The sequence below is a fragment of the Anomaloglossus baeobatrachus genome, chromosome 1 (assembly GCF_048569485.1).
Source record: "Anomaloglossus baeobatrachus isolate aAnoBae1 chromosome 1, aAnoBae1.hap1, whole genome shotgun sequence".
NCBI lineage: Eukaryota > Metazoa > Chordata > Amphibia > Anura > Aromobatidae > Anomaloglossus > Anomaloglossus baeobatrachus.
In genome coordinates this window covers 529,439,093-529,463,188 of record NC_134353.1, presented here as the reverse complement: position 1 = coordinate 529,463,188, position 24,096 = coordinate 529,439,093, and the positions used below count along the sequence as shown (strand labels likewise).

The 24,096-nt window shown below is 47.8% G+C and overlaps 1 protein-coding gene across 2 annotated transcripts in view; it reads left to right on the top strand.

Moving 5' to 3' along the window:
• Window positions 1-10,044: 10,044 nt before the first annotated feature.
• Window positions 10,045-24,096, top strand: part of DENND4C (DENN domain containing 4C) — a 179,972-nt gene continuing 165,920 nt past the window's right edge. For both annotated transcript variants that reach the window (XM_075316381.1, XM_075316374.1), the window contains exons 1-2: window positions 10,045-10,232; window positions 23,625-23,945. In XM_075316381.1, coding sequence (XP_075172496.1) covers window positions 23,641-23,945 — 305 coding nt within the window. In that variant the 5' untranslated portion in view covers window positions 10,045-10,232; window positions 23,625-23,640. The remainder of the gene's footprint in view (window positions 10,233-23,624; window positions 23,946-24,096) is intronic.

The following is a 24,096-nucleotide window of genomic DNA, read 5'->3' as shown; positions in this document are numbered from 1 at the left end:
CGCTTGGCTGGAAGTCCACTACCCCCCCACACTGACACAGTGGGTCTCTAAAGTGACCGATCTCATGTACATGGAGGACCTGACATCCTCTATCAATGACCGCCAGGACGAGTTCCATAGGACTTGGTTCCCTTGGGTAGAGTTCACCTACTCGGCGGATTACACTAGACTGCTTTCCGCCCCGCGGCGGTTGTGAGTCCTCGGAGAAACACCACACCCCCCATTCCAGTCCCCCTTTCTCTCCTTCCTTCCCCCTCCGCACCCCCCTTTTCCCCAACCCCCTCCCTTTTTTTTTTTTCCTTCTCTCTTTTTCTCGCCTCTAGCCTTTTACTGGCTCTGCTATCTTCCTTCAGCTGCGTATTCTCTCTTCTTTTGGTTTGGTTGGTTTATAAAATGGTTAAATTGGGTCAGACTCGAGCAGGTACGGGGCCAAGGGTGATGCCTGGGCGAAGACAGATACTATGCATGTCTTTGTTAATGTTAATACTTGCCATTATGAATATTCGTTGTCCTGTGTGGAACAGGAGATACCCTGTACTGTTATGAGTTTGGCTTTCAAAATAAAGAATTATAAAACAAAAAAAAAAAAAAGATCCAGGACTCAAGAGCCACGCCGTCAATCTGAGAGCCGCAGAATTCTGGCGGAAAAACGGACCTTGTGAGAGAAGGTCTGGACGGTCCGGAAGATGCCACGGCACCTCTACGGACAGATGGAGCAGGTCTGGGTACCAAGCTCGCCTGGGCCAGTCCGGAGCAATGAGGATGACTCGACGGCCGTCCATTCTGATCTTGCGCAGGACTCTGGGCAAGCGAGCTAGACGGGGAAACACGTAGGACAGACGAAACTGGGACCAGTCTTGAACCAGAGCGTCTGTGGTGAATGCCTGAGGATCGTGGGAGCGAGCCACGTAAACGGGAACTTTGTTGTTGTGACGGGATGCCATTAGGTCCACGTCCGGAGTGCCCCATTTGCGGCAGATTGACTGAAAAACCGCCGGGTGCAGGGACCACTCGCCACTGTCCACGGTTTGACGGCTGAGATAATCTGCCTCCCAGTTTTCCACGCCTGGAATGTGGACTGTGGATATGGTGGACTTGGAGTCCTCCGCCCATTGAAGGATGCGTTGTACCTCCAACATTGCCAGGCGGCTGCGTGTCCCGCCTTGGTGATTGATGTAGGCAACCGCTGTCGCATTGTCTGACTGGACTCGGATGTTCTTGCCCGCCAACAGGTGGTGAAAAGCTAGGAGAGCCAGAAGCACGGCTCTGGTTTCCAGCACATTGATCGAAAGGGCTGACTCGGACGGAGTCCAAGTGCCCTGTGCTCGGTGGTGGAGACATACCGCTCCCCAGCCGGATAGACTGGCATCCGTGGTGAGGATCACCCAGGACGGGGTCAGAAAGGAGCGCCCCTGAGACAGAGAGAGGGGCCGAAGCCACCACTGAAGAGAGCTCCTGGTCTGTGGCGACAGAGCCACTAACCTGTGCAAGGAGGAAGGCCGCTTGTCCCAACAGCGGAGAATGTCCAGCTGCAGGGGACGCAGATGGAACTGGGCAAAGGGAACAGTCTCCATTGACGCCAGCATCTGACCCAGCACCTGCATCAGGCGCCTGAGGGAATAACGGCGGGGCCTCAGCAGAGAGCGCACCGCCAGTTGGAGGGACTGCTGTTTGACTAAGGGCAACTTCACAAGTGCCGGCAGAGTCTCGAACTGCATCCCTAGGTACGTGAGACTCTGGGTCGGAGTCAGAGTGGATTTGGGAAGATTGACAAGCCACCCGAATTGGGCTAGAGTGGCGAGAGTGAGCGAGACACTCTGCTGACAGTCTGCGCTGGATGAAGCCTTGACTAGAAGGTCGTCCAGGTAAGGAATCACTGCCAACCCCTGGAGGTGCAGAACCGCAATCACTGCTGCCATGACCTTGGTGAATACCCGAGGGGCCGTGGCTAACCCGAAGGGGAGAGCCACGAATTGGAAATATTCCTCTCCGATTGCAAAACGTAGCCAACGCTGGTGTAAAACTGCAATTGGCACATGCAGATAGGCATCTCTGATATCGATGGATGCCAGGAAATCCCCTTGTGTCATTGAGGCAATGACTGATCGCAGAGACTCCATGCGAAAATGCCGCACCTGAACATGCTTGTTGAGAAGCTTGAGATCCAGGATGGGCCGGAAGGAACCATCCTTTTTGGGGACTAGGAAGAGATTTGAGTAGAAACCTCTGAACCGTTCCCAGGCGGGAACCGGTACAATTACTCCGTTGGCCTGCAAGGATGCCACGGCCTGAGAGAAGGCGGCGGCCTTGGAGCAGGGGGGAGTTGACAGAAAAAATCTGTTTGGCGGGCTGGAAGAGAATTCTATCCTGTAGCCGTGGGAGATGATATCCCGCACCCACTGATCAGAGACGTGTTGAAACCACACGTCGCCAAAGTGGGAGAGCCTGCCACCGACTAAGGATGTTGCTGGAGCGGGCAGATAGTCACGAGGACGCTGCCTTGGCGGCAGCACCTCCTGCGGTCTTTTGTGGACGCGCTTTTGGGCGCCAGTTGGATTTCTGGTCCTTGGCTGAGTTAGTGGACGAGGCCGAGGGCTTAGAGGACGACCAGTTGGAGGAACGAAAGGAACGAAACCTCGACTGATTCCTACCCTGGGCGGGTTTCCTGGTTTTGGTTTGTGGCATGGAAGTACTCTTCCCGCCAGTAGCTTCCTTAATAATTTCATCCAGCTGTTCACCGAACAGCCGGGACCCAGCAAAAGGGAGTCCAGCAAGGTACTTCTTTGAAGAAGCATCTGCCTTCCACTCTCGAAGCCACAAGATCCTGCGGATAGCGAGGGAATTAGCCGAAGCCACCGCAGTGCGGTGAGAAGCCTCCAGCATGGCAGACATGGCATAGGATGAAAAAGCTGAAGCTTGGGAAGTTAAGGTAACCATTTCGGGCATAGATTCCCTGGCGAGGGAATGCATCCCCTCTAGAGAAGCAGAGATGGCTTTGAGAGCCCACACTGCTGCAAAAGTCGGGGAGAACGAGGCCCCTGCCGCTTCATATACAGAATTGGCCAGAAGGTCAATCTGGCGGTCAGTGGAATCCTTAAGAGAGGTGCCATCAGCCACCGATACAACGGTCCGGGCTGAGAGTCTAGACACCGGGGGGTCTACCTTTGGGGAATGAGCCCACTCCTTGACCACCTCAGGTGGAAAGGGAAAACGGTCATCAGAACCACGCTTTGGGAAGCGTTTGTCAGGACAGGCCCTGGGCTTGGTCACAGCGGCCTGAAAACTGGAGTGGTTAAAGAACACACTCTTTGCCCTTTTAGGCGAGGTAAACTGGTGCTTTTCTGCCAGAGAGGGTTGTTCCTCTGATACTAGCGGATTGAGATCCAGTACAGAATTAATGGACGCGATCAAATCACTAACATCTGAGTCACTTTCGGACAGATCAATGGGGTACATGGAGTTAACCTCCGAGCCCCCCGTAAAGGCATCCTCCTCGTCCTGCGAGTCAGCTCCTGAATCAGAGCCGCAGGACGAGGAAGGAGAGGGAACCCTGTGTCTCTTCTTAGAAGGACGGGGTCTGGGACCAGATGATGAATCCTGTGGGAGCTCCGGTCCTGAGAGACCCCTAGCAGCAGAGGCACCCTGTGAAGGGGGCTGATGCATATTCAGCAAAGTCCTGGACAGAAGTCCCATGGAGTCGGCAAAAGACTGGGAGATAGACCTAGAAAAGGATTCTACCCAAGCCGGGGGTTCAGCCACAGGAGCAGGAGCAGCCTAAGAGACCACTGGGAGTGAGACTCCAGGCTGAGGCACCGTCAGGTTAGAGCAGGCATCACAATGTGGATAGGTGCTCGGTTCAGGCAGTAGGAGCTTACATGCAGTGCATACTGAATACAGCTTTGGAGCCTTGCTCCTCGTGTGAGACATGCTGCTGGAGTGGGGGCTCTGCCAGAGAATGATCCCCAGAGAGTATATACAGAGGTCCACAACCAGAGGTTGTGGCTTACCAGACCGCTGGAGCGGTGTTGTGTGCCCTCCAGATCCCGAAGCCCGGACCCCCAAGCACAGCACCTCAGCAGGGATGCTGCAGACCAGTGCTGCAATGACTGATCGCAGGGGGAACGCTGAGAAAATGGCCGCCGGAGCGAAGAGAGGGGGCGGGACTTGCTTGGGAGCGGGATCTGGAGGGCCATAGAGACCTACAGGGGAGGGGACATACACTGCAGTGAGGAGTCTCCCTCCCCTGTGCAGAACGGCCGCCAGGCGGAGCCGAGCCTGTCCCTCTGCATGAGTGACATGCGAGGGCAGAGAAACCGAAACTAGGCCTCCGGCGAAGCCGGGGCCTAAATTTGAGCGGTGCGGCCGGTGCGCAGGCACCATCGGCGCGGTTCTCAGGCGACAGCCAGAGAACCCGCCGGAAATGTCATAAAACACAATCAGCAAACTCTCCCACAACAATAAAGTACAGGGACCCCCAATATATAAACGCCTCAGGTACTTAGCTTGCTGAGACGCAGGGTTCCAAGTCCCTGGGGATGAGTGCTCCGGTCCAGCAGGATCCTGAAGGGCTGCGGATGGAGACCGGTCTCCTGCCAAGCATGGAGAACCGTGCTGGCTCCCACTTCAAGCCAGAGCCCAGGAGGGATGGTGAAGGAGCACGGCATGTAAGGCTCCAGCCTTGGAATCAACCTTAACAACACCGCCGACACAGTGGGGTGAGAATTGACATGCCGGGGGTCCAGACTTGGACCCGCTTTTCTTCAAACTCTTTCCAAAAATCAAATGAGAATGCATGTGTGGATGTATGCCTCCTGAACACAAAGCGATAAATTGGCTAGATCTGGTTCTCCAGGGGGTGTATAAGCTCAGAGAGAGGAGCTACACTTTTAAGTGTAGTACTTTGTGTGTCCTCCGGAGGCAGAAGCTAAACACCCATTGTCTGGGTCTCTCATAGGAACGATAAAGAAAACATGCAGATGTATCTTTTTAGATATTGTATGTGTAAACGTCTGGCTTCAACTGTATATGTACGTGTGCACGACTTAGCTCTTAGGCTAGGCTCACATTTCCGTTAAAATGTATCAGTCACAATCCGCGGCTCTGGTAAACAACGCTATCCGTTTAGCGGATTCCGTTGTGTCCCATAGACTTATATTAGTGGCGGATTGCGACTGATGACTTTGCGTTGCATCCGCTGCGCCGCGGTCAGTTGTTTCTTGACTGACCGCCGGGCGGGAGCAACCCAGAATATAACGTTTTTCTGGCCATCAAAATTGACGCACCGCGCAGGAATCCGCCGCAGTCCATCACGCTTGTAATGTATATCTATGGTGCTGGACTCCGTCGTAATCCGTCTTTTTGACGGATCCGTCGTGATCTGTTTGTGTTTGGGACAGCCCATTGGGTGTGCCAAACATGCTGGGCATGCTCAGTAGAGCATGACGGAATCCAGCGCTGGATTCCGTCGTGTGACGGATTACGATGGAATCCAGCACCATAGATATACATTATAGCTTGTGATGGATGGCGACGGACACCTGCGGAGTCTGTTTTTTTGCCGCTCCAAAAAACGTTACATGAAGCGTTGCTCCCGCCTGACGGTCAGTCACTGAACGACTGATCCATTAGCAGCGGATACAACGCAAGGACATCAGTCACAATCTGTCGCTAATACAAGTCTATGGGTAAAAAATGGATTCCTGCTAAATATTTTGCAGGATACCGTAATTCCTCAAGGCGACGGATTGTAACGACGAAAAACAACACAAGTGCGAAAGCAGCCTTAGGCCCCCTTCACACGTCCGTGAAAAACACGCACGTGTGTTACGGGCCGTTTTTCGGGTCCGTGTCCCGTTTTTGTGTCTGTTTTTATGGTCCGTGTGGCACCTGTGTGAATTGCGTATGCTAGCCGTGTTTGTGTGCAGAACGTCCGTGTGTGCGTGTGGAATTAACGTGTATGTGTACGTGTAATGTTCGTGTGTAATGTCCGTGTGTGTGATGCACAATGTCGTTTATAAATGTCGGCTGACAGCAGACAGAGTTGCGCGATGAGAATGAACTCGGGTGAACTTCACCCGACTTCATCCTCATACCGCGGCTCTGTCTGTGTCGAGTACTGATTAGCGGTCACCTGTGAAGGATTCACCGGTGACCGCTAATCCCCCGAGTGACTGAAGTGTCCCCCCCTCTCTCATACTCACCGATCCCCGATCACCGGCGCTGCACGGCATTCACACTGCTGCGGCGGCTTTTACTATTTTGAAAAAGCCGGCCGCTCATTAAACAATCTCCTATTCCCTGCTTTCCCCGCCCACCGATGCCTATGATTGGTTACAGTGAGACACGCCCCCACGCTGAGTGACAGGTGTCACACTGCACCCAATCACAGCAGCCGGTGGGCGTGTCTATACTGTGCAGTAAAATAAATAAATAAATAATTACAAAAAAACGGCGTGCGGTTCCCCCCAATTTTAATGCCAGCCAGATAAAGCCATACGGCTGAAGGCTGGTATTCTCAGGATGGGGAGCTCCACGTTATGGGGAGCCCCCCACCCTAACAATATCAGTCAGCAGCCGCCCAGAATTGCCGCATACATTATATGCGACAGTTCTGGGGCTGTACCCGGCTCTTCCCGATTTGCCCTGGTGCTTTGGCAAATCGGGGTAATAAGGAGTTATTGGCAGCCCATAACTGCCAATAAGTCCTAGATTAATCATGTCAGGCGTCTATGAGACACCTTCCATGATTAATCTGTAAGTGACAGTAAATAAACACACGCACCCGACAAAATCCTTTATTAGAAATAAAAACACACACACATTCCCTGGTTCACCACTTTAATCATCCCCGAAAAAGCCCTCCATGTCCGGCGTCATCCAGGATGCTCCAGCGTCGCATCCAGCGCTGCTGCATGGAGGTGACAGGAGCTGCAGAAGACACCGCCGCTCCGGTCACCTCCACACAGCTAATGAAGACAGCCGTGCGATCAGCTGAGCTGTCACAGAGGTTACCCACTGGATCCAGTGACAGCGGGTAACCTCTGTGACAGCTCAGCTGATCGCACGGCTGTCTTCATTAGCTGTGTGGAGGTGACCGGAGCGGCGGTGTCTTCTGCACCTCCTGTCACCTCCATGCAGCAGCGCTGGATGCGACGCTGGAGCATCCTGGATGACGCCGGACATGGAGGGCTTTTTCGGGGATGATTAAAGTGGTGAACCAGGGAATGTGTGTGTGTTTTTATTTCTAATAAAGGATTTTTTTGGGTGCGTGTGTTTATTTACTGTCACTTACAGATTAATCATGGAAGGTGTCTCATAGACGCCTGACATGATTAATCTAGGACTTATTGGCAGCTATGGGCTGCCAATAACTCCTTATTACCCCGATTTGCCAAAGCACCAGGGCAAATCGGGAAGAGCCGGGTACAGCCCCAGAACTGTCGCATATAATGTATGCGGCAATTCTGGGCGGCTGCTGACTGATATTGTTAGGGTGGGGGGCTCCCCATAACGTGGAGCTCCCCATCCTGAGAATACCAGCCTTCAGCCGTATGGCTTTATCTGGCTGGCATTAAAATTGGGGGGAACCGCACGCCGTTTTTTTGTAATTATTTATTTATTTTACTGCACAGTATAGACACGCCCACCGGCTGCTGTGATTGGGTGCAGTGTGACACCTGTCACTCAGCGTGGGGGCGTGTCTCACTGTAACCAATCATAGGCATCGGTGGGCGGGGAAAGCAGGGAATAGGAGATTGTTTAATGAGCGGCCGGCTTTTTCAAAATAGTAAAAGCCGCCGCAGCAGTGTGAATGCCGTGCAGCGCTGCGCCGGAGATCGGGGAACGGTAAGTATGAGAGAGGGGGGGAAACTGACCGACAGACTGTGAGAGAGGGACAGACAGACAGAGAGACCGACAGAGAGACTGACCGACGGACTCAGGGAGATTGACGGACATACACAGAAATAGAAAGAATAGCCGACATCACTAGAAATAAAAACACCAAACGGACACGGACTATAGGTAGATGCATATGTGTTTACTAACGTGTGTGCACATACCCATAGACTTTCATTGTGTCCACGTGTGCGTGCTCCGTGCAGATAACGGACATGCATCCGTGCCAAACGCAAACACATACGGATCACGGACACGCACACACGGACATAATGAAATAACGGACGTGTGACCACAATCATAGATTAACATTGGTGCACGTTTGGCCGTGTCTCCGGTATATACGGAAACGGACCAAACACGCACGTGTTTCACGGACGTGTGAAGGGGGCCTTAGGGTGGTTTCACATCAGCGTTTTCTGAAATGCGGCAGGAATAATTTTTTTGCCGCAAAAGCTTATCTTTTTTTCTTCCAATGCATTTTCAATGAAGTTGCGGTAACATGCGTTCACATGCGTTACTGTCCGGATCCAGTGACTTGCAGTTTTTAACTTTTTTGATCCAAATACTGCAGGTCAACGAATCTTGTACATTGCGGCCATTGTTGCTATGCAGTTGAATGGGTGCCGGATCCTGCTTGTGCACTTGCGCTTGTATCCTTTCTGAAGGATCCTATTTGGTCAACTGAGCATGCCCAGAAACCAGCCTGGCGTGATATCTCTCTCTCCCCTCATTCCCAATCACATGACTCAAACTGCAAGTTACTGTAAATAACACTTGCGTTTGTCAATAATTTCACAGGATCCAGTCACTTGCGGTTTGTGCTTTTTTGCCTAAGGCCGGGGCCACACGGGGATTACTGCGATCCCCTCGCATGACACTCGGCTCACGCTGGCAGTACAGCAGAGCCGAGTCTCATGCGAGTGTCACTGTGACTGAGGTCCGATCGTGCGAGCGGACCTCAGCTGCGGGGGGGGGGGGGGCGGCCAGCGCTGAGGAGGGGCGGGCCGTCACTGAGAAGGGGAGGGCCGGCGCTGAAAAGGGGAGGGCCGTCACTGAGAAGGGGAGGGCCGACGCTGAGAAGAGGAGGAAGGGATTTCTCTCCCTCTCTCCTGCGTAGCCGGCTATAGCCATTCTCGCTCTGCACTCGCATTACACCGGTGTACCGCGAGTGCAGTGCGATCTTTCTCTCGCCCCATAGACTTGAATGGGTGCGAGAGAAAGAGTCTCACATTACACCCGCAGCATGCTGCGATTGTTTTCTTGGTCCGATTAGGGCTGAGAAAACAATCGCTCATGTGCGCTGACACACAGGGTAATATTGGTCCGAGTGGAATGCGATGTTTTATTGCACTTCACTCGCACCGATTTTCATGCCGTGTGTCTTAGGCCTAAAGATAAAAAAAAGCTGATGTGAAACCATTCACTTCCTTCAATATGCGTTCCATCACCATAGAATAGTCACTATGCAGTATACGGAGGAGCCATGCTGTTCCAGCTCCGTACCTTTTATTCCATCAAACTCCACTTAGAGGACAACCCCTTTAAATGAAGAGGTTTATTTATTAAAGCTAGAAAAGCCCATGAAATCTTCTAATACATCACCCTAAAATCCTATACCCTACATACAAAACATTTTCTATACTAACCTCTCCTTTGGAAATCTGGGGCTGTTGCTGCGGCAGTCCTCCTGAGTCTTTGTTTACAGGGGGTAATCATGTGACTGCTGCAGCCAATCAGTGGCCTCTATAGCCACATGCCTTCCTGGTGGGTATCACAGTTGACAGGAGCACAACATGTCCACAGAGGCCACTCAGTAAAGTGCTAACCACTTGTAAACACTTTTAGAAAGTGAAATAATCCCTTTAAATTCCCATAATGCATTACCCAAGCTTTCCTCCCTCCACAAACACTATACAGCCCATTACTACCCAATTATCAGCGCTATTCCTCTGATAGGAGAAGGTGACCAGCGTGACTCAGCCCCTCTGCACTGTACAAGCTTAGTCACCATCACCATCTTTCTTCTCAGTTTCCACACACACGCGTGATCCGCCCGGGATCCTGTGTCACGTGACCCTCCAGTCACCTGACGCTCCCAAGTCAGAAAGTCAAAGGGGAACTTTATCCAGTGCAGTGCCAGGACCGGCCACTAGGCGGCAGTAGGGAGGCGGTCACCGGGGCTAAGCCCGGAAGTATTCTCCGGTCTGAAGTGAAGATCATGGCGCCAGTGCTGCGGGTGACGGCCGCGGTGTCAGGGGCAGCTGGCTGTATGAGCGTGTAATGTAAGCTGCTGCCATTAGCGTCTTCCTACCGTGTGGTGCCCTGTGGCCCAGGTAAGTGAGGACGGGGCCTGGGCGTAGTGAGGGAGGGGCAGTGATGTCAGTGCAGGGGAAATGTCTGCACTTATCTGAGCAGCGGCAACAAGTGGCACCTGTCCCGCGTCAGCACGCCATGCTGGCACAGCCTACGCCGTGGAGCAGTGCTGCTCTGCTAGCCATTGTGAGCAGGGCATATAGGTGGCTCAGGTTACCTGGCGGTACTCCCAGCGGTGGGTGTCCGCTTCCACCTGGGCTGAGGCTGGCACATGACGTCCCTGCCAGCTGTACCCTGCCTGCACCCACCATACCCCTCTGTGTCCTCAGCGCTGAAACGCGTCATCTCCACAAAATAGCAGATGATGGGTGTATTACTCCGGTGAAATGGCTGGCCACACAGGCTACTAGTCTCCCATGGACTCGGGACAGTAACTGTCAGGATCCAGCAGCAATCCCTTGGCAAAAAACCCTTTTTTTTGTCTGTTTTTAAAAAATTTTAACATTAAAGTCTATGGGAAACAGATCCGTTAATGGATTATTTATCTTCCATTTGAAAGTGATCCTGTAAGCAAAAAAAAAAAGTGGATCTGCTACATAATGAGAGCAAAACGGATGATAAATAGCAATAAGTTAGAGGATCCGTTCTCCATAGACTCCAATGTTAAAGGATCCAGCTGCAATCAGTTATTTAACAATGGACAAAGTTGTGTTTGCAGGATCTGTTGTAACAGCTGATTACTGGACATGTGACCTGGGCCTGAGGGGAATGCGTCACCTACACTGGTTTTTGCTGGTATTCTTTTTCCATTTCTTTATATTTTGTACATGATTATAGGGCAGCCATGATTCCTGAACTGCTAGCAGCACTAAGGTCTCGTTCAGAAATGTGTGTTTAAGGCTACTTTCACACTTGCGTTCAGCGCAGTCCGTCACTATGGAGAATAGCGCAGTCCGTTAACGCACTGCGCTATTCTCTATTGACTTGTATGGACGACGCACTGTAACGCAAGTGTCAGCGTTGCATCCGCTGGGCGACGCAGCGTCGTTATTTTGACGCTGCGTCGGGCAGAAGGAACGCTGCATGTAACTTTTTTTAGCGACGGAAACCTTTATTTTTCACTGTGCATGCTCTTTTTTTTTTTTTTTTTAAATCACAGAAACTTTATTTTGTTTCTCGGTGGCTGAATGTTCAGCTGAGCGCCAGGCCGCCGGCATGTGAGAACTCTCGGCTGATCGCCCGGCCGCCGGCATGTGAGAGCGCTCAGCTGATCGCCTGGCCGCCGGCATGTGAGAGCGCTCAGCTGATCGCCCGGCCGCCGGCATGTGAGAGCGCTCAGCTGATCGCCTGGCCGCCGGCATGTGAGAGCGCTCAGCTGATCGCCCGGCTGCCGGCATGTGAGAGCGCTCAGCTGAGCGCCCGGCCGCCGGCATGTGAGAGCGCTCAGCTGAGCGCCCGGCCGCCGGCATGTGAGAGCGCTCAGCTGAGCGCCCGGCCGCCGGCATGTGAGAGCGCTCAGCTGAGCGCCCGGCCGCCGGCATGTGAGAGCGCTCAGCTGATCGCCCGGCTGCCGGCATGTGAGAGCGCTCAGCTGAGCGCCCGGCCGCCGGCATGTGAGAGCGCTCAGCTGATCGCCCGGCTGCCGGCATGTGAGAGCGCTCAGCTGAGCGCCCGGCCGCCGGCATGTGAGAGCGCTCAGCTGAGCGCCCGGCCGCCGGCATGTGAGAGCGCTCAGCTGAGCGCCCGGCCGCCGGCATGTGAGAGCGCTCAGCTGAGCGCCCGGCCGCCGGCATGTGAGAGCGCTCAGCTGAGCGCCCGGCCGCCGGCTAGTGAGAGCGCTCAGCTGAGCGCCCGGCCGCCGGCTATTGAGAGCGCTCAGCTGAGCGCCCGGCCGCCGGCTATTGAGAGCGCTCAGCTGAGCGCCCGGCCGCCAGCTATTGAGAGCGCTCAGCTGAGCGCCCGGCCGCCGGCTATTGAGAGCGCTCAGCTGAGCGCCCGGCCGCCGGCTATTGAGAGCGCCCGGCTGCCGGCTCGGTAAAACTGTAAAGAAGGAAAAAAAAATAAAATTAAAAAAAAAAAAGCTTTCCGTTGTTTTGTACAATCCGTAGCATCCGTCACACAACGCAATGCTACGAAAGCCGTCCAACGCAAGTGTGAAAGTAGCCTAAGCCGGTGTCATCAGTGTTTTGTATCCGTGCGCGGTCCATATTTACCGTCAGTTTGTTTGCATGGATGAATAAATACATGATAAAGCTTCTCCTATCCTTTCAATGTTAAACACACACAGTGCACTGCTGCCATCCGTGTGCTGTACGTGATTTTCACAGACCCATAGACTTTTCTTGGCCCTTTTCATTCATGATACCGGAAAAAAAACCTGTCATGTCTGTGTGTTTTGCAAAGACACGTGAGCCGTGTGAAAACGGAGACATGTGAATAGAACCATAGGTTATAATGTAAACTCGGGAAACGACAGCTCACTACACACTGCAGCCTGAACAGGCAAAGGGGTATCAGCAGAAGACAGTCGGCCCTTCATTAACCTTGGGTCATCCATGATGAAGAAATGATATGCTGAAACTCGTAGGCTGTATTGGAGATCGCACGCTGTCATTTGCACACATGCGTTTCCAATAAAGTATTCAGCACAGGAAAATGTATGGCCGACATACTTCAGCTGATAGATTATAAGGGGTAAATGCTGTATCCATGAAAAAAAGGATGCTACATGGACATCTGAATGAGGCCTAAGAGAGATGCTTTACAGCAGCCACATCAACTAAGGAAAATATAAAGTAGTAGAGGTCACAACTTAATACAAGTCTATGATGGCCATGTTCTGGCCTCATTCTGGCTCTCATAGACTTGTTTTGAGAGCTTGTGACTTAACTTCTGACTTCTGCCCCATTAGACGTCACAAGATAGGACCGGAGCAGCGTCTGTAAAAGGTGGAGACGCTGGAAGGTGAGTATATGACAGGGGGCTTAGATTTAAAGTGCCATACCCGAGCTGATGAAAAAAAAAAGCCCCAACTGAAGTGGTGCTTTTTAACCACTTCATGACATCCGCCGTACATGTATGGCGCAAGTCAGAATTGGGTAAAATGGGGGGGGGAAGCTGCACTCTCTGAGTGAGCCCGAGATATACGCTGCAGGTAATCACTGTGTATTACAGCCAGGACCTACCTCTACCAATAACGGGTGGAGCGGAGTTCTCCCTACAATTGTTCACCTGTTATGGTTATCCCCTGCGCCTTGTTGACTCACACAACAGAACACACACTCACGCATCAGACTATACACTCACATCCGATTGCATACACTCACACACACTCACGAAAGCAGAAATACCGGTACAATCCTGCCCGCACACTCACCACATCCAGTGATACCAGGTGCTTCTGGCCATGTGGTGCAGGACAGGTCCTGGAAGCTCAACGCAGTGCACAGCGTTGCAGGTCCTTACGCCGCCGCGATCAGTAGTATGATTGTGCGTGTGCTTTCTCATATATGTGTGTGTGTGTGCACAACTCGAACAGGTGAGCAGCCTTAGGCTTATTGATTCCTCCACCACCACCACCATATATTCAGACTATAAGACGTACCCCCCCCCCATTTTCCTACAAAATTTGGAGGAAAAAAAAGTGCGTCTTAATAGTCTGAAAAATACGGTAGGTCTTGGAAAATGGTGACACAACCACCTATTTTTTTCTTCTTTTTTTTTTACACCACTAAAACAGTAAAAGTAAATTGGACCTTTGGTATCGCCGTAATCGTACTGATGAGCAGAATCATATTGGGAAGTAATTTTACACCCAAATATACCCCATATTAACAATTCTAGACTAGTCTCATATGACAGTCCGCTCATTACAAGTCGCGTATAACTTAATGATACACATGGATCTACGTCCATATTTTGTTTCCAACCCTTTCTGCCGCCATTACTTCCTATAGCATTCACATATCTAGTGCATGCGAGGTTCCACATATTGCCGCACATGCGCTGTGGAATATTCTCATGGACACACTCACACTGATACTGCACATGCTCCTCGCCTCTACACTGTGCACACAAAAGTGCTCCAGGCAAGATTTGTCCAGGCCTGCTATACTAGCTTGTTATGGGAAAATCTTTTTAAACAGTACCTACTATATGATCGGCTGCTAGTTCGTATGAGGTGTTTGACTAGATGAAGGGCCTACAGAATTATCACAACCGTTATGGGCACCTTCAAATAAGTCATTAATATCAGATTGATGGGAGGTCCAGCACCCCCACCGGTCAACTGTTTGCAGTTCCCACTGCCAGGTGTTCTGACCAGGATAACCACATCTTCGTCCACGGTTTAGTCGTTACTCTTCGGTGCATCAGCACTGATACTGTTGAATTGAATAAGAGCTGAGATACCATACCAAAGAACGGCTACTTCCAAAGTAGGGAACTGCAAATAGCGGATTGGTGATAGTCTGACATCCGGCACCCGCACCCAAGTCATCAATATCTAAGGGATTGTCAAGGGCTGAGATATTCATGACTTATGATTAGGAAAGACCATTGAAATCAGATTGGACCATGTGTCCGTACAAAAATCACAGAGACCTGTCCATATTTTGTTACTAATATTACGGATAAAATATACCAATACAATCAGTCTGTGAAAACCACGGTCAGCAGACGGATGGCATCAGTGTTCTGTCCATGATAAACATTGCAATGGATAGGACAAGCTTTGTAAATATCCGTATGTGAGAATCACTGATTGTAGAAAGTGACACACTGACCAACACTGATAACACTTGTATCATCTTTTTGTTTATGTGAAAAATCAAGGCCATCTGAATGCGTTTTTAGGCCAGTTTCACACATCCGGCATTTCGCCGCTTTGCTGGATCCGTCACACTCCAGTACAGTGCAATACAGTATAATGGCATTACGGCAAGTTCCGGTCGCATGTTGTCATGTGACTGGAGCATGTGACCAGAGCTGGCCGCAATGCCATTGTACTGTATTGCACTGTACTGGAGTGTGACAGATCCGGCAATCCGGGGAAATGCCGGATGTGTGAAACTAGCCATTGACAGCATTTGCCTGCCCAAAGGGAGCACTGCCAGAACTCAATCTGTGGCATATTGAACTGAAAGAGCTCAATGGCGCTCACATAGTGTTTTACTGGCACGCTCTCATCCGTGGCTCGTGTCTGCCTCTTGCTGCACATCTGGTTGTAGCAATATAGTGATCAGAGGCCACGGACCAGAGCATGACTGCATCCGTACTGTGTGAGTGGCACTGGGTTGCTTCTATAATGGTGTACCACAGTGTATATCTTTTGCCTGCTCTGCCCATGTTGGGAGTCTTTGATCGTAGGTCAAGACAATGGTTTATGTATTTAGTGAATTTGTTTTACTTTCCACTGTCTTATTTGCTTTATTTGTCCATATTAGAAAGATTTTCTTTGTAGATTTATGTAGGTGCTGCGTCTTTTGCATGGTTGCTTTGACTAGCACACTGTCCGACGGAGTGACAGTGTCTGCATCATTAAAGGCAATGGGCCTATCAACGCATACCCCCAAATCCCTTATACAGGACTTTGTATATGAGCTCTGACGGAGCCACTGAAATGGGGATCAAACTCAATGTGAACCCAGCATTAAAGGGGTATTCTCAAATTGTCTCTTGAGCAATATACGGCTTTCCAGTCTCATTGACTTCCTTGTTCTGGTGGTGAGGACTCCTCTTGGATTTACAGCTGTGGTGAGCAAAGCTGTAGTATAAGTAGACCTACAAATCGCAGCACAAGTTTGGCTGTAACACAATCACATATCATTGGTTGTTCTGAGTGTGTTCTGCTATCACTATATTTACATATAGGGAAAACATGCACACGGCTCAGGAAAGTGAGAGCTGTGATTAGAGGACATTCTAAGGGAGAAGATCCAGGGCTTGTGATTCTTGAAAGATATTTATAGGAGGGAAGTGAGTAGCTAACTGTTGTATAAAATCGATGGGCTGCAAAGAGGGAGCTAGTATGTTAGGAGTTAACCCCCCTCTTCTGTAATGTAACTACCGTGCACTCTGTCAGTGTCTGGGCAGGCACCGGTGGCCGAGCTCAATGGAAATCTGCTGTATACTATGAAAAATAAAAGTTGTCATTGCAGAAGAATGAGAGCAGATAGACAGAGAGATTATATTGCAAACTTGCTTATAGGGAATCTGTCAGCAGGTTTTTGCTATGTAAGCTGAGGACAGCATGATGTAAGGCTTAAAAAAAACAAAAAGCAACTATGCCCCTCTTATCTGTGTGTGCGCAATTGTTTACTTAGCTAAAGGGTTTATTACCCTGTGATTAACATTGCAGGACTAGGAAATCGTGCAGAGAAGGCCGACAAGCCCCCCCTCACAGTCAATGCAGAATATCTATTAAGATCCTGATGTGGACAGGACAGCACAGTGGGCTCGTCTACATGCTTAAAACTCAATTTCTTGATTGTGGGAGAATGGCTGTACCCAGTAATCTATGTGATATACTGTTGGATTCAGAATCTCCTTGCCTATTAGGTTGCTGTCAGATGTAGCAGCAAAAACCTGCTGACAGAATCCCTTTAAGAATATGTTCCCATGTATGCTATATTTTTCCACTAAAAATCTGCTCAAACAGTTAAAGCAATGTGGATATGATTTTATGAAGATTCCTGCCCAGTAGGCGCGATGCTGTTGAGCTGTAGTTTTTTGGTGCATTGCTTTTTGCATGTTAGAAACAATTGCCTTTTTATGTGCAGAATCCCAGTGTTTCTATATAAGAAAAAGTGTTAAATATGCCCCCATAAAGGGAGAAAATGTAGCAAGACCGCCATAATTTTTTTTTCTACAGGTGTCTGCATAAACTAGTGTTTTTGCACGTGGGTTTGGCCCCCACCTTCTTCTGTGGCGGATGCCCATACAAGACGCAGTGGATTTCCGCCACAGATTGGTAGGCAGAAATCTGCTGTGTAGTAGAGCACCTCAGTGCAAATTATACTTCTGCTCTTTTGTGGTTGCTGTTTCACATATGAAGAAATCGTGTGTGAATTCAGGCATTTATTTGCATGTGGAAAATCTGGTGCATATTACACAGTGGAAATTTATTTCTGTTTTGTTTTTTCACTCAATTTTTTTTTTTTTTTTCCAAACAAAGAAAATTTTTAAAAGCAGCATTAAATTGTACTGAGTGGGCCTGACCTTAAGGGAACCGGACAGGTCCTCCATGCTCTCCAGCATTTGTATATTTATTGCGAAATACCCTGCCTAACAAACCCTTTGTTTTACACCTCAATGAGGTGTTACTTTCCCCAGAAAAGTCAGCCCACTCAGCATGTTATCACGCCCCTGTGCGGCATCATCGCCAGCACGCTACAAATCTTGCGCATGCGCTCAGCTTTCTTAACACCATCGTTGTCTGTGAAGCCGGGTGTACGTGTCCCAGCTTCAGTGAGGTGAACTACGCATGTGCGGAAGAGAAGGAGTTTGAATATTTTACTATCAACAAGGGCTGCTTCTTTGTAGGACACTTGTAGTTTTAAATGATATCGTTTTTATTTTCCAATGTACTGATAAGTGAGAGCAAATGCCAATTAGAATGAAAAAATAAAACGCAATTTTGACATTGTTTTTCCTGCTTTGTTTGTTATGTTCATCGTGCAGTAAACATGATCTAGAGACACGATTGTCTACGTCAGTGCGATTACAGTGATGCCAAACTTGATTTCCACAACCTTAAACATCCCAAGGAGCACTGTGCAAGCGATCATATTGAAATGTAAGGAGTATCATACCACTGCAAATCTACCAAGACCCGGCCGTCCATCCAAACTATCATCTCAGACAAGAAGACTGATCAGAGATGCAGCCAAGAGGCCCATGATCACTCTGGATGAACTGCAGAGATCTACAGCTGAGGTGGGAGAGTCTGTCCATAGGACAACAATTAGTTATACACTTCACAAATCTGGCCTTTATGGAAAAGTGGCAAGAAGAAAGCCATTTCTCAAAGATATCCATAAAAAGTGTAGTTTAAAGTTTGCCACAAGCCACCTGGGAGACACACCAAACACATGGAAGAAGGTTCTCTGGTCAGATGAAACCAAAATCAAACTATTTGGTCACAATGCCAGACGATATGTTTGTCGAAAAAGCAACACAGCTGATCACCCTGAACACAGCATCCCCACTGTCAAACATTGTGTTGGCAGCATCATGGTGTGGGCCTGCTTTTCTTCAGCATGGACAGGGAAGATGGTTCAAATTGATGGAGCCAAATACAGGACCATTCTTAAAGAAAACCTGTTGGAGTCTGCAAAAAAACCTAAGACTGGGACGGAGATTTGTCTTCCAACAAGACAATGATCCCAAACATAAAGCAAAATCTACAATGTAATGGTTCACAAATAAACGTATCCAGGTGCAATGGCCAAGTCAAAGTCCAGACCTGAATCCAATCGAGAATCTGTGGAAAGAGCTGAAAACTGCTGTTCACAAACGCTCTCCATCCAACCTTACTCAGCTCGAGCTGTTTGCAAAGGAAGAATGGGCAAGAATTTCAGTCTCTCAATGTGCAAAACTGATAGACACATACCCCAAGCGACTTGTAGCTGTAATCGCAGCAAAAGGTGGCGCTACAAAGTATTAACTTAAAGGGGAATAATATTGCACGCCCCACTTTACTGTTATTTTTTTTTATAAAAGTTTAAAATAAGCAATAAATTTGGTTCAACTTCACAATTGTGTCCCACTTGTTGTTGATTCTTCACCAGAACAATAACATTTTTATCTTTGTTTGAAGCCTGAAATGTGGAAAAAGGTTGAAAAATTGAAAAGGGGCCGAATACTTTCGCAAGCCACTGTACGTACAACAATACACAGTATTGCGGTATGCAGGAAAAATCATGGTCTCTTTTGTATTTCAACTTGTTACACCATGACTATATTGCAGGGGTGGTAGGAGCCGGTTCATTCAAACATTGGCAACCGCTCCATTTCAATGCCAGTATCATATATTGATAGCCTCATCTAAATGGTTAACAGCCACAACTGTTATACACAGATGCCATTTGTGTAAGTAACATAGTTGGCATCTGTCGCGTGTAGATGGAGCTCGGCTCCCTCCACACTTGCGGACCCCTGCCTACAGTGTTTTATTGCGGCTGCCGTCCCATAGGAAGTTACTGTTTATTACTACTGGCTGATGTGTCCTGACCATGTGATGGACACACAGGTTCAAGGGTCCTCACAAGACACAGCTGTGATATTGCTTCTGTCCTACTCTTACCACATGTCCAGAATACGGTAGTTACTTATCTACTTGCCGTAATTTCTAGGCAACATTAACCTATTCCTATAATAGACATTTTTTGTTTATTGCACTTTTGCTTATTTGTTTTTCCTCTTCTTCATACTTTTTTTTTTTTCCTTTGATTTGAGGGCTTGATATTTTGCTGAATGCTTTGTAGTTTTCAATGAATACGAACTGTGGAAGAAAAAGCGCAATAGGGTCTTATCCCAGTGGGGAAAGGGGTGAAATAATGAATCACACTCACCTAATAATGGTTGTGACAGTCACAACCACTATGCGGGCATATAGGAATCCGGGTCCAGGCAGCAGCCCCAAGAGATGTCAGATAACAGAGTGTAATAGAGGAAGGGTCTTGCATCTGCGCCAAGGACTCGATGGATTCAGAAGGAGATTAATGCTTTTTTTAATAACATGCACAGGTCGACGCGTTTCAGGAGTCACAGCTCCCTTCATCAGGACAACAGGCAAAAGGAACATCAAATCTCATTTGATGTTCCTTTTGCCTGTTGTCCAGATGAAGGGAGCTGTGACTCCTGAAACGCGTCGACCTGTGCATGTTATTAAAAAAAGCATTAATCTCCTTCTGAATCCATCGAGTCCTTGGCGCAGATGCAAGACCCTTCCTCTATTACTCTGTTATTTGTAGTTTTCAATAACACCATTAATTTACCATATAATGAATTAAAACATAGACAAAGAATTCCAAGTGTGGTGAAATGTTGGAAAAAAAAAAATCAAGTGCATGCCGTAATTGTTCTTTGGGTTTTGTTTATTCAGTGTATGATTAACATGACCACATGGTACTTCAGGTCAGTATAGTTACGACAATTCCAAACCTATATAGTTGTGTTTATTTTATTTTTTTAATATATTGAATATATTTTAGTTGTTTAAAAAATCTAAGATTTTTATTTTAACTTTTTAAAAAAAGGTTATCAATAATTTTTTTTTTTTTTTTAACAGAGGCAACTACCTACCTACCTGTTGTACCGAGCACCGCCTACTGGTGAATCAATGGTAGGAGCAGCTCTGTGCCTGCAGATATAGGCACTGGGCACAATAGGCAGATAGATACCAGTAACTACCTGCACGTAGTTAAGGGGGGTGATCCGGGACATTTTTTGACACTGTCGCTGATGATGATGATAAAATATATATTTTAATAATAATTATATATATTATATATATTATTTTATTAATAATTATTATTACATTTTTAGCATACATAAGACATTTTGATTTCTGAGGAGAGGTGTAGTGGACAAGCAATGGTAATTATGTTAAGAGAGGTTGGATACAGAGAAACTAAATATGCTTGCTTACTTTTCAGCTTCCACTTTTTTCCCAATCAGAAAATAAACAATGTTTTAACCTTTTAAGTTATTATTTAATTTTTTTTGAATTTTACTTTTGTTTTAACTTTGTTTTTTCAACCACCCCCGCTACTCATACTTTGATATTGCTGTATTTAGTAAAAAATAATGATCTCCTCTGTAGTTGAGCTTTATATATGTACCAAACATGGCGACAATGGGGTTTTCAGCCCGTAATCTGAGATTGAAAGGGGCATATAAGGCCTGTTTCACACATCCGGCATTTCGCTGGATTGCCGGCCCCGTCACACTTATCACACTTCAGTACAGTGTAATACTGTATAATGACATCGTGGCAAGCTCCGGTCACATGCTGTCATGTGACTGGAGCATGTGACCGGAGCTTGCTGCGATGCCATAGTACAGTATTAACACTGTACTGGAGTGTGATGGATCCGGCGAAATGCCGGATGTGTGAAACTGCCCTAAGTGATTAGATAGCAGCGATCTGAGCTAGCTCTGCTCGCTGCTTTTAGCCAAAGGTGTTGGCTGTTTAAGACAGCAGGCTCCTGCCAAGAATAGTGCAGGCTTCTCTCTTCCTCCACCCCGATGTCACATTTCTGGAAGGGTTAAATGTCAGCTGATAAGTTTGTTTTTGGTGTGTGCATTTCGTTGTTTGTGTCATACCTATCAGAACTCTTCATTCTGCAGTACAAAAAACTGATTGAATTCTTCTTATGAATTACCATCGAATGCGTTTAGCAATTGTTCCTTACTTATAACCCACTGAATGTTTGTCGATGGTTTGATAATTGTGTAATCAAGAACTGTGCATATCACAATGTTAGATTCTGATCTAAAACTAAGTGTAGATACGGGAAAAAAAAAAAAGAATAACTTCTACTGTAATTGCTCCTAATCCAGTCTATGGAGATGGAGCTGGTCATTGACATCAGGGTTGTTTGTTTGCTTTACTGTAGACCTATCAATAAAGATGATCTGGGTGTGTGCACGCCAGATGAATGCTTAGTAATAGAACATGATGTGTTGTGTTAATGCAGGCATACATTATTATCTGATGTGTTATGGCCCTTTTACAGACCTAATAATTGGTGAAGGAGCATTTCAAAGAACACTAGTTCCCTATTTGTTGGTGTATGTATGCGTTTTGCTTGATATTTGGACATTTATCCACTCATTATTTGGGTGATTTTTGTGTTTGCATGAAATCATTGGTATTGGCAGCACATCACCCTGTGTAAGCATTACATGTGCTGCCAATAACATGCTGTATATAGCAACAGAGCATTCATAGTAGTGATTGTTCTGCCCCATAATTGCTCGTTGGCTTGTACAAACCGGTCAGTAAACTATCCCCTAACAAATTGAATATAGTAAATCTGCATTATTTGCTGGTCTAACGTTGGCCTGTTTAAATGAACCACAAGGCTACATTTGGACACATTAACGATGTTCTTTAGCACAACTGTAAGGAAATATGCTGCAGCGGAATATGATGTAAAGGTTACTTGCAATTTCAAATACTATAGGTGGCACTGAACCACATTGTATACTTAAGAGTACCAGTAACGTTATCACCTACCAGGTTTATAGTTTAGGCACTGCAAGTTACCGTAGTATTATCTGCTACCAATACAGTGGAGCTGTAGTCCAGTCACAGACATTTGCGCTACAAGAGTTTAAAGGGAACTAATCAAGCGCAGTAGCACAATTAACCTGAAGATATAGGATTAATGTGCAGGTTAATAGTGTTCTGAAGGTGCCCGGTCATAGTACTGAAAGTGCAGCACCCGGGAGAAAACCAACTTTATTTCTCCCGGGAGCCACTGGCTTTCAGTCATACAGACTTGCTTGGAGCCATTAGTCACCGTTCACAGCACTGAGAGCGGTGGCTGTAAGCACATCTCTGCACTGACTGACAGCTGGCTCTGCACTGATGCACTGTACAGTCAGCTGTCAGTCACTTCAGGGATGTGTTGCAGCTCTCAATGCTGTGAATGGTGACTAATGGCTCCAAGCACGTCTGTATAAGTGAAAGCTGATAGCTCCCGGAAGAAATAGTTCATTTTCTACCGGGTGACGTACTTTCAGTACTGTGGCTGGGCACCTTCATAACACTATTAACCCGCCCATTAACCCTATATCTTCAGGTTATCGGACCAGACAGGTTCCCTTTAAGCTTTAACACTTACCCCTTCTTCCCTATCCTCTTTTTTAAATTGTACATGTCCATGCTCTTATAATATCCAGTTCAACCACCAGGCCTTCTGATTTGAGCTAAGTGACTTGGCTCAGGTTAAGATGCCCACTGGCCTGGGTGGGTGTTGCAGTATGAGCTTGGTCTGTGTTTAATGGTCTTGTGAATTCGGTCTTGGAGTGATTGCCTCTTTCAGTCAGAACAGGATTATCTGATCATAAAAGCAGTTAAGGTGTTTGGGCTCCAAACAGGGATCAGAACATTCCTACGTTTTGGACATTTATGGTATATTCACAGTTTTAGCCATAAATGTCTGATCCAGGCCCAACTGCTAAGACCCACATGTATCTAAACACACAGGGCCCCATTGTGCACTGTACCCCAAAAAAAGTGGCTATCCATGTGTGGCTATTACAAACCACTGACAGTGGAACTGATATCCATTCCATACTGATGCTTCATACAATTATTAATAACTTGTATTGTGATTTAACAAAAAATAACCAAGAAACTCAAGGCTCTATTGACTTTCCCCCCCTTGTTTTTTTTCTAGGCAATCATCTGCAGATATGATGGAAGATAAAGGTCCCCGTGTCGCAGATTACTTTGTGGTGGCAGGATTGACAGATACCTCTAAACTCCTGGATCATGATGTGGCCCGGTTGGAGACCAAAGCTGGTCGCCCCAAAGCTCCAATAACGGATATTGTCATCATCAACCGGACAGCTGGTGAGACCGTGCCTGAGGGGTTCACATGCATCGAAATCACGTCAAGTGGTCTTCAGGCAAATCTCAATCACGGAAGTCTGAAGAGTCCAGAGCTGTTCATTTGTTACAAACGGGAGAAAGGGAAGGCACCCCTTATAGATGTTGGGTGAGTCCTTGTGTTGTCAGCTCTTTTATGTATTTGTTCTTGTACATATGAGTTTCTCATATTCAAATATATACACAGAGGAACAGTTGTACCTTTTTGGAGAAGACCATACGCATGACTGTGTACTGAACTGTTTACTGTTGGGAGAAAT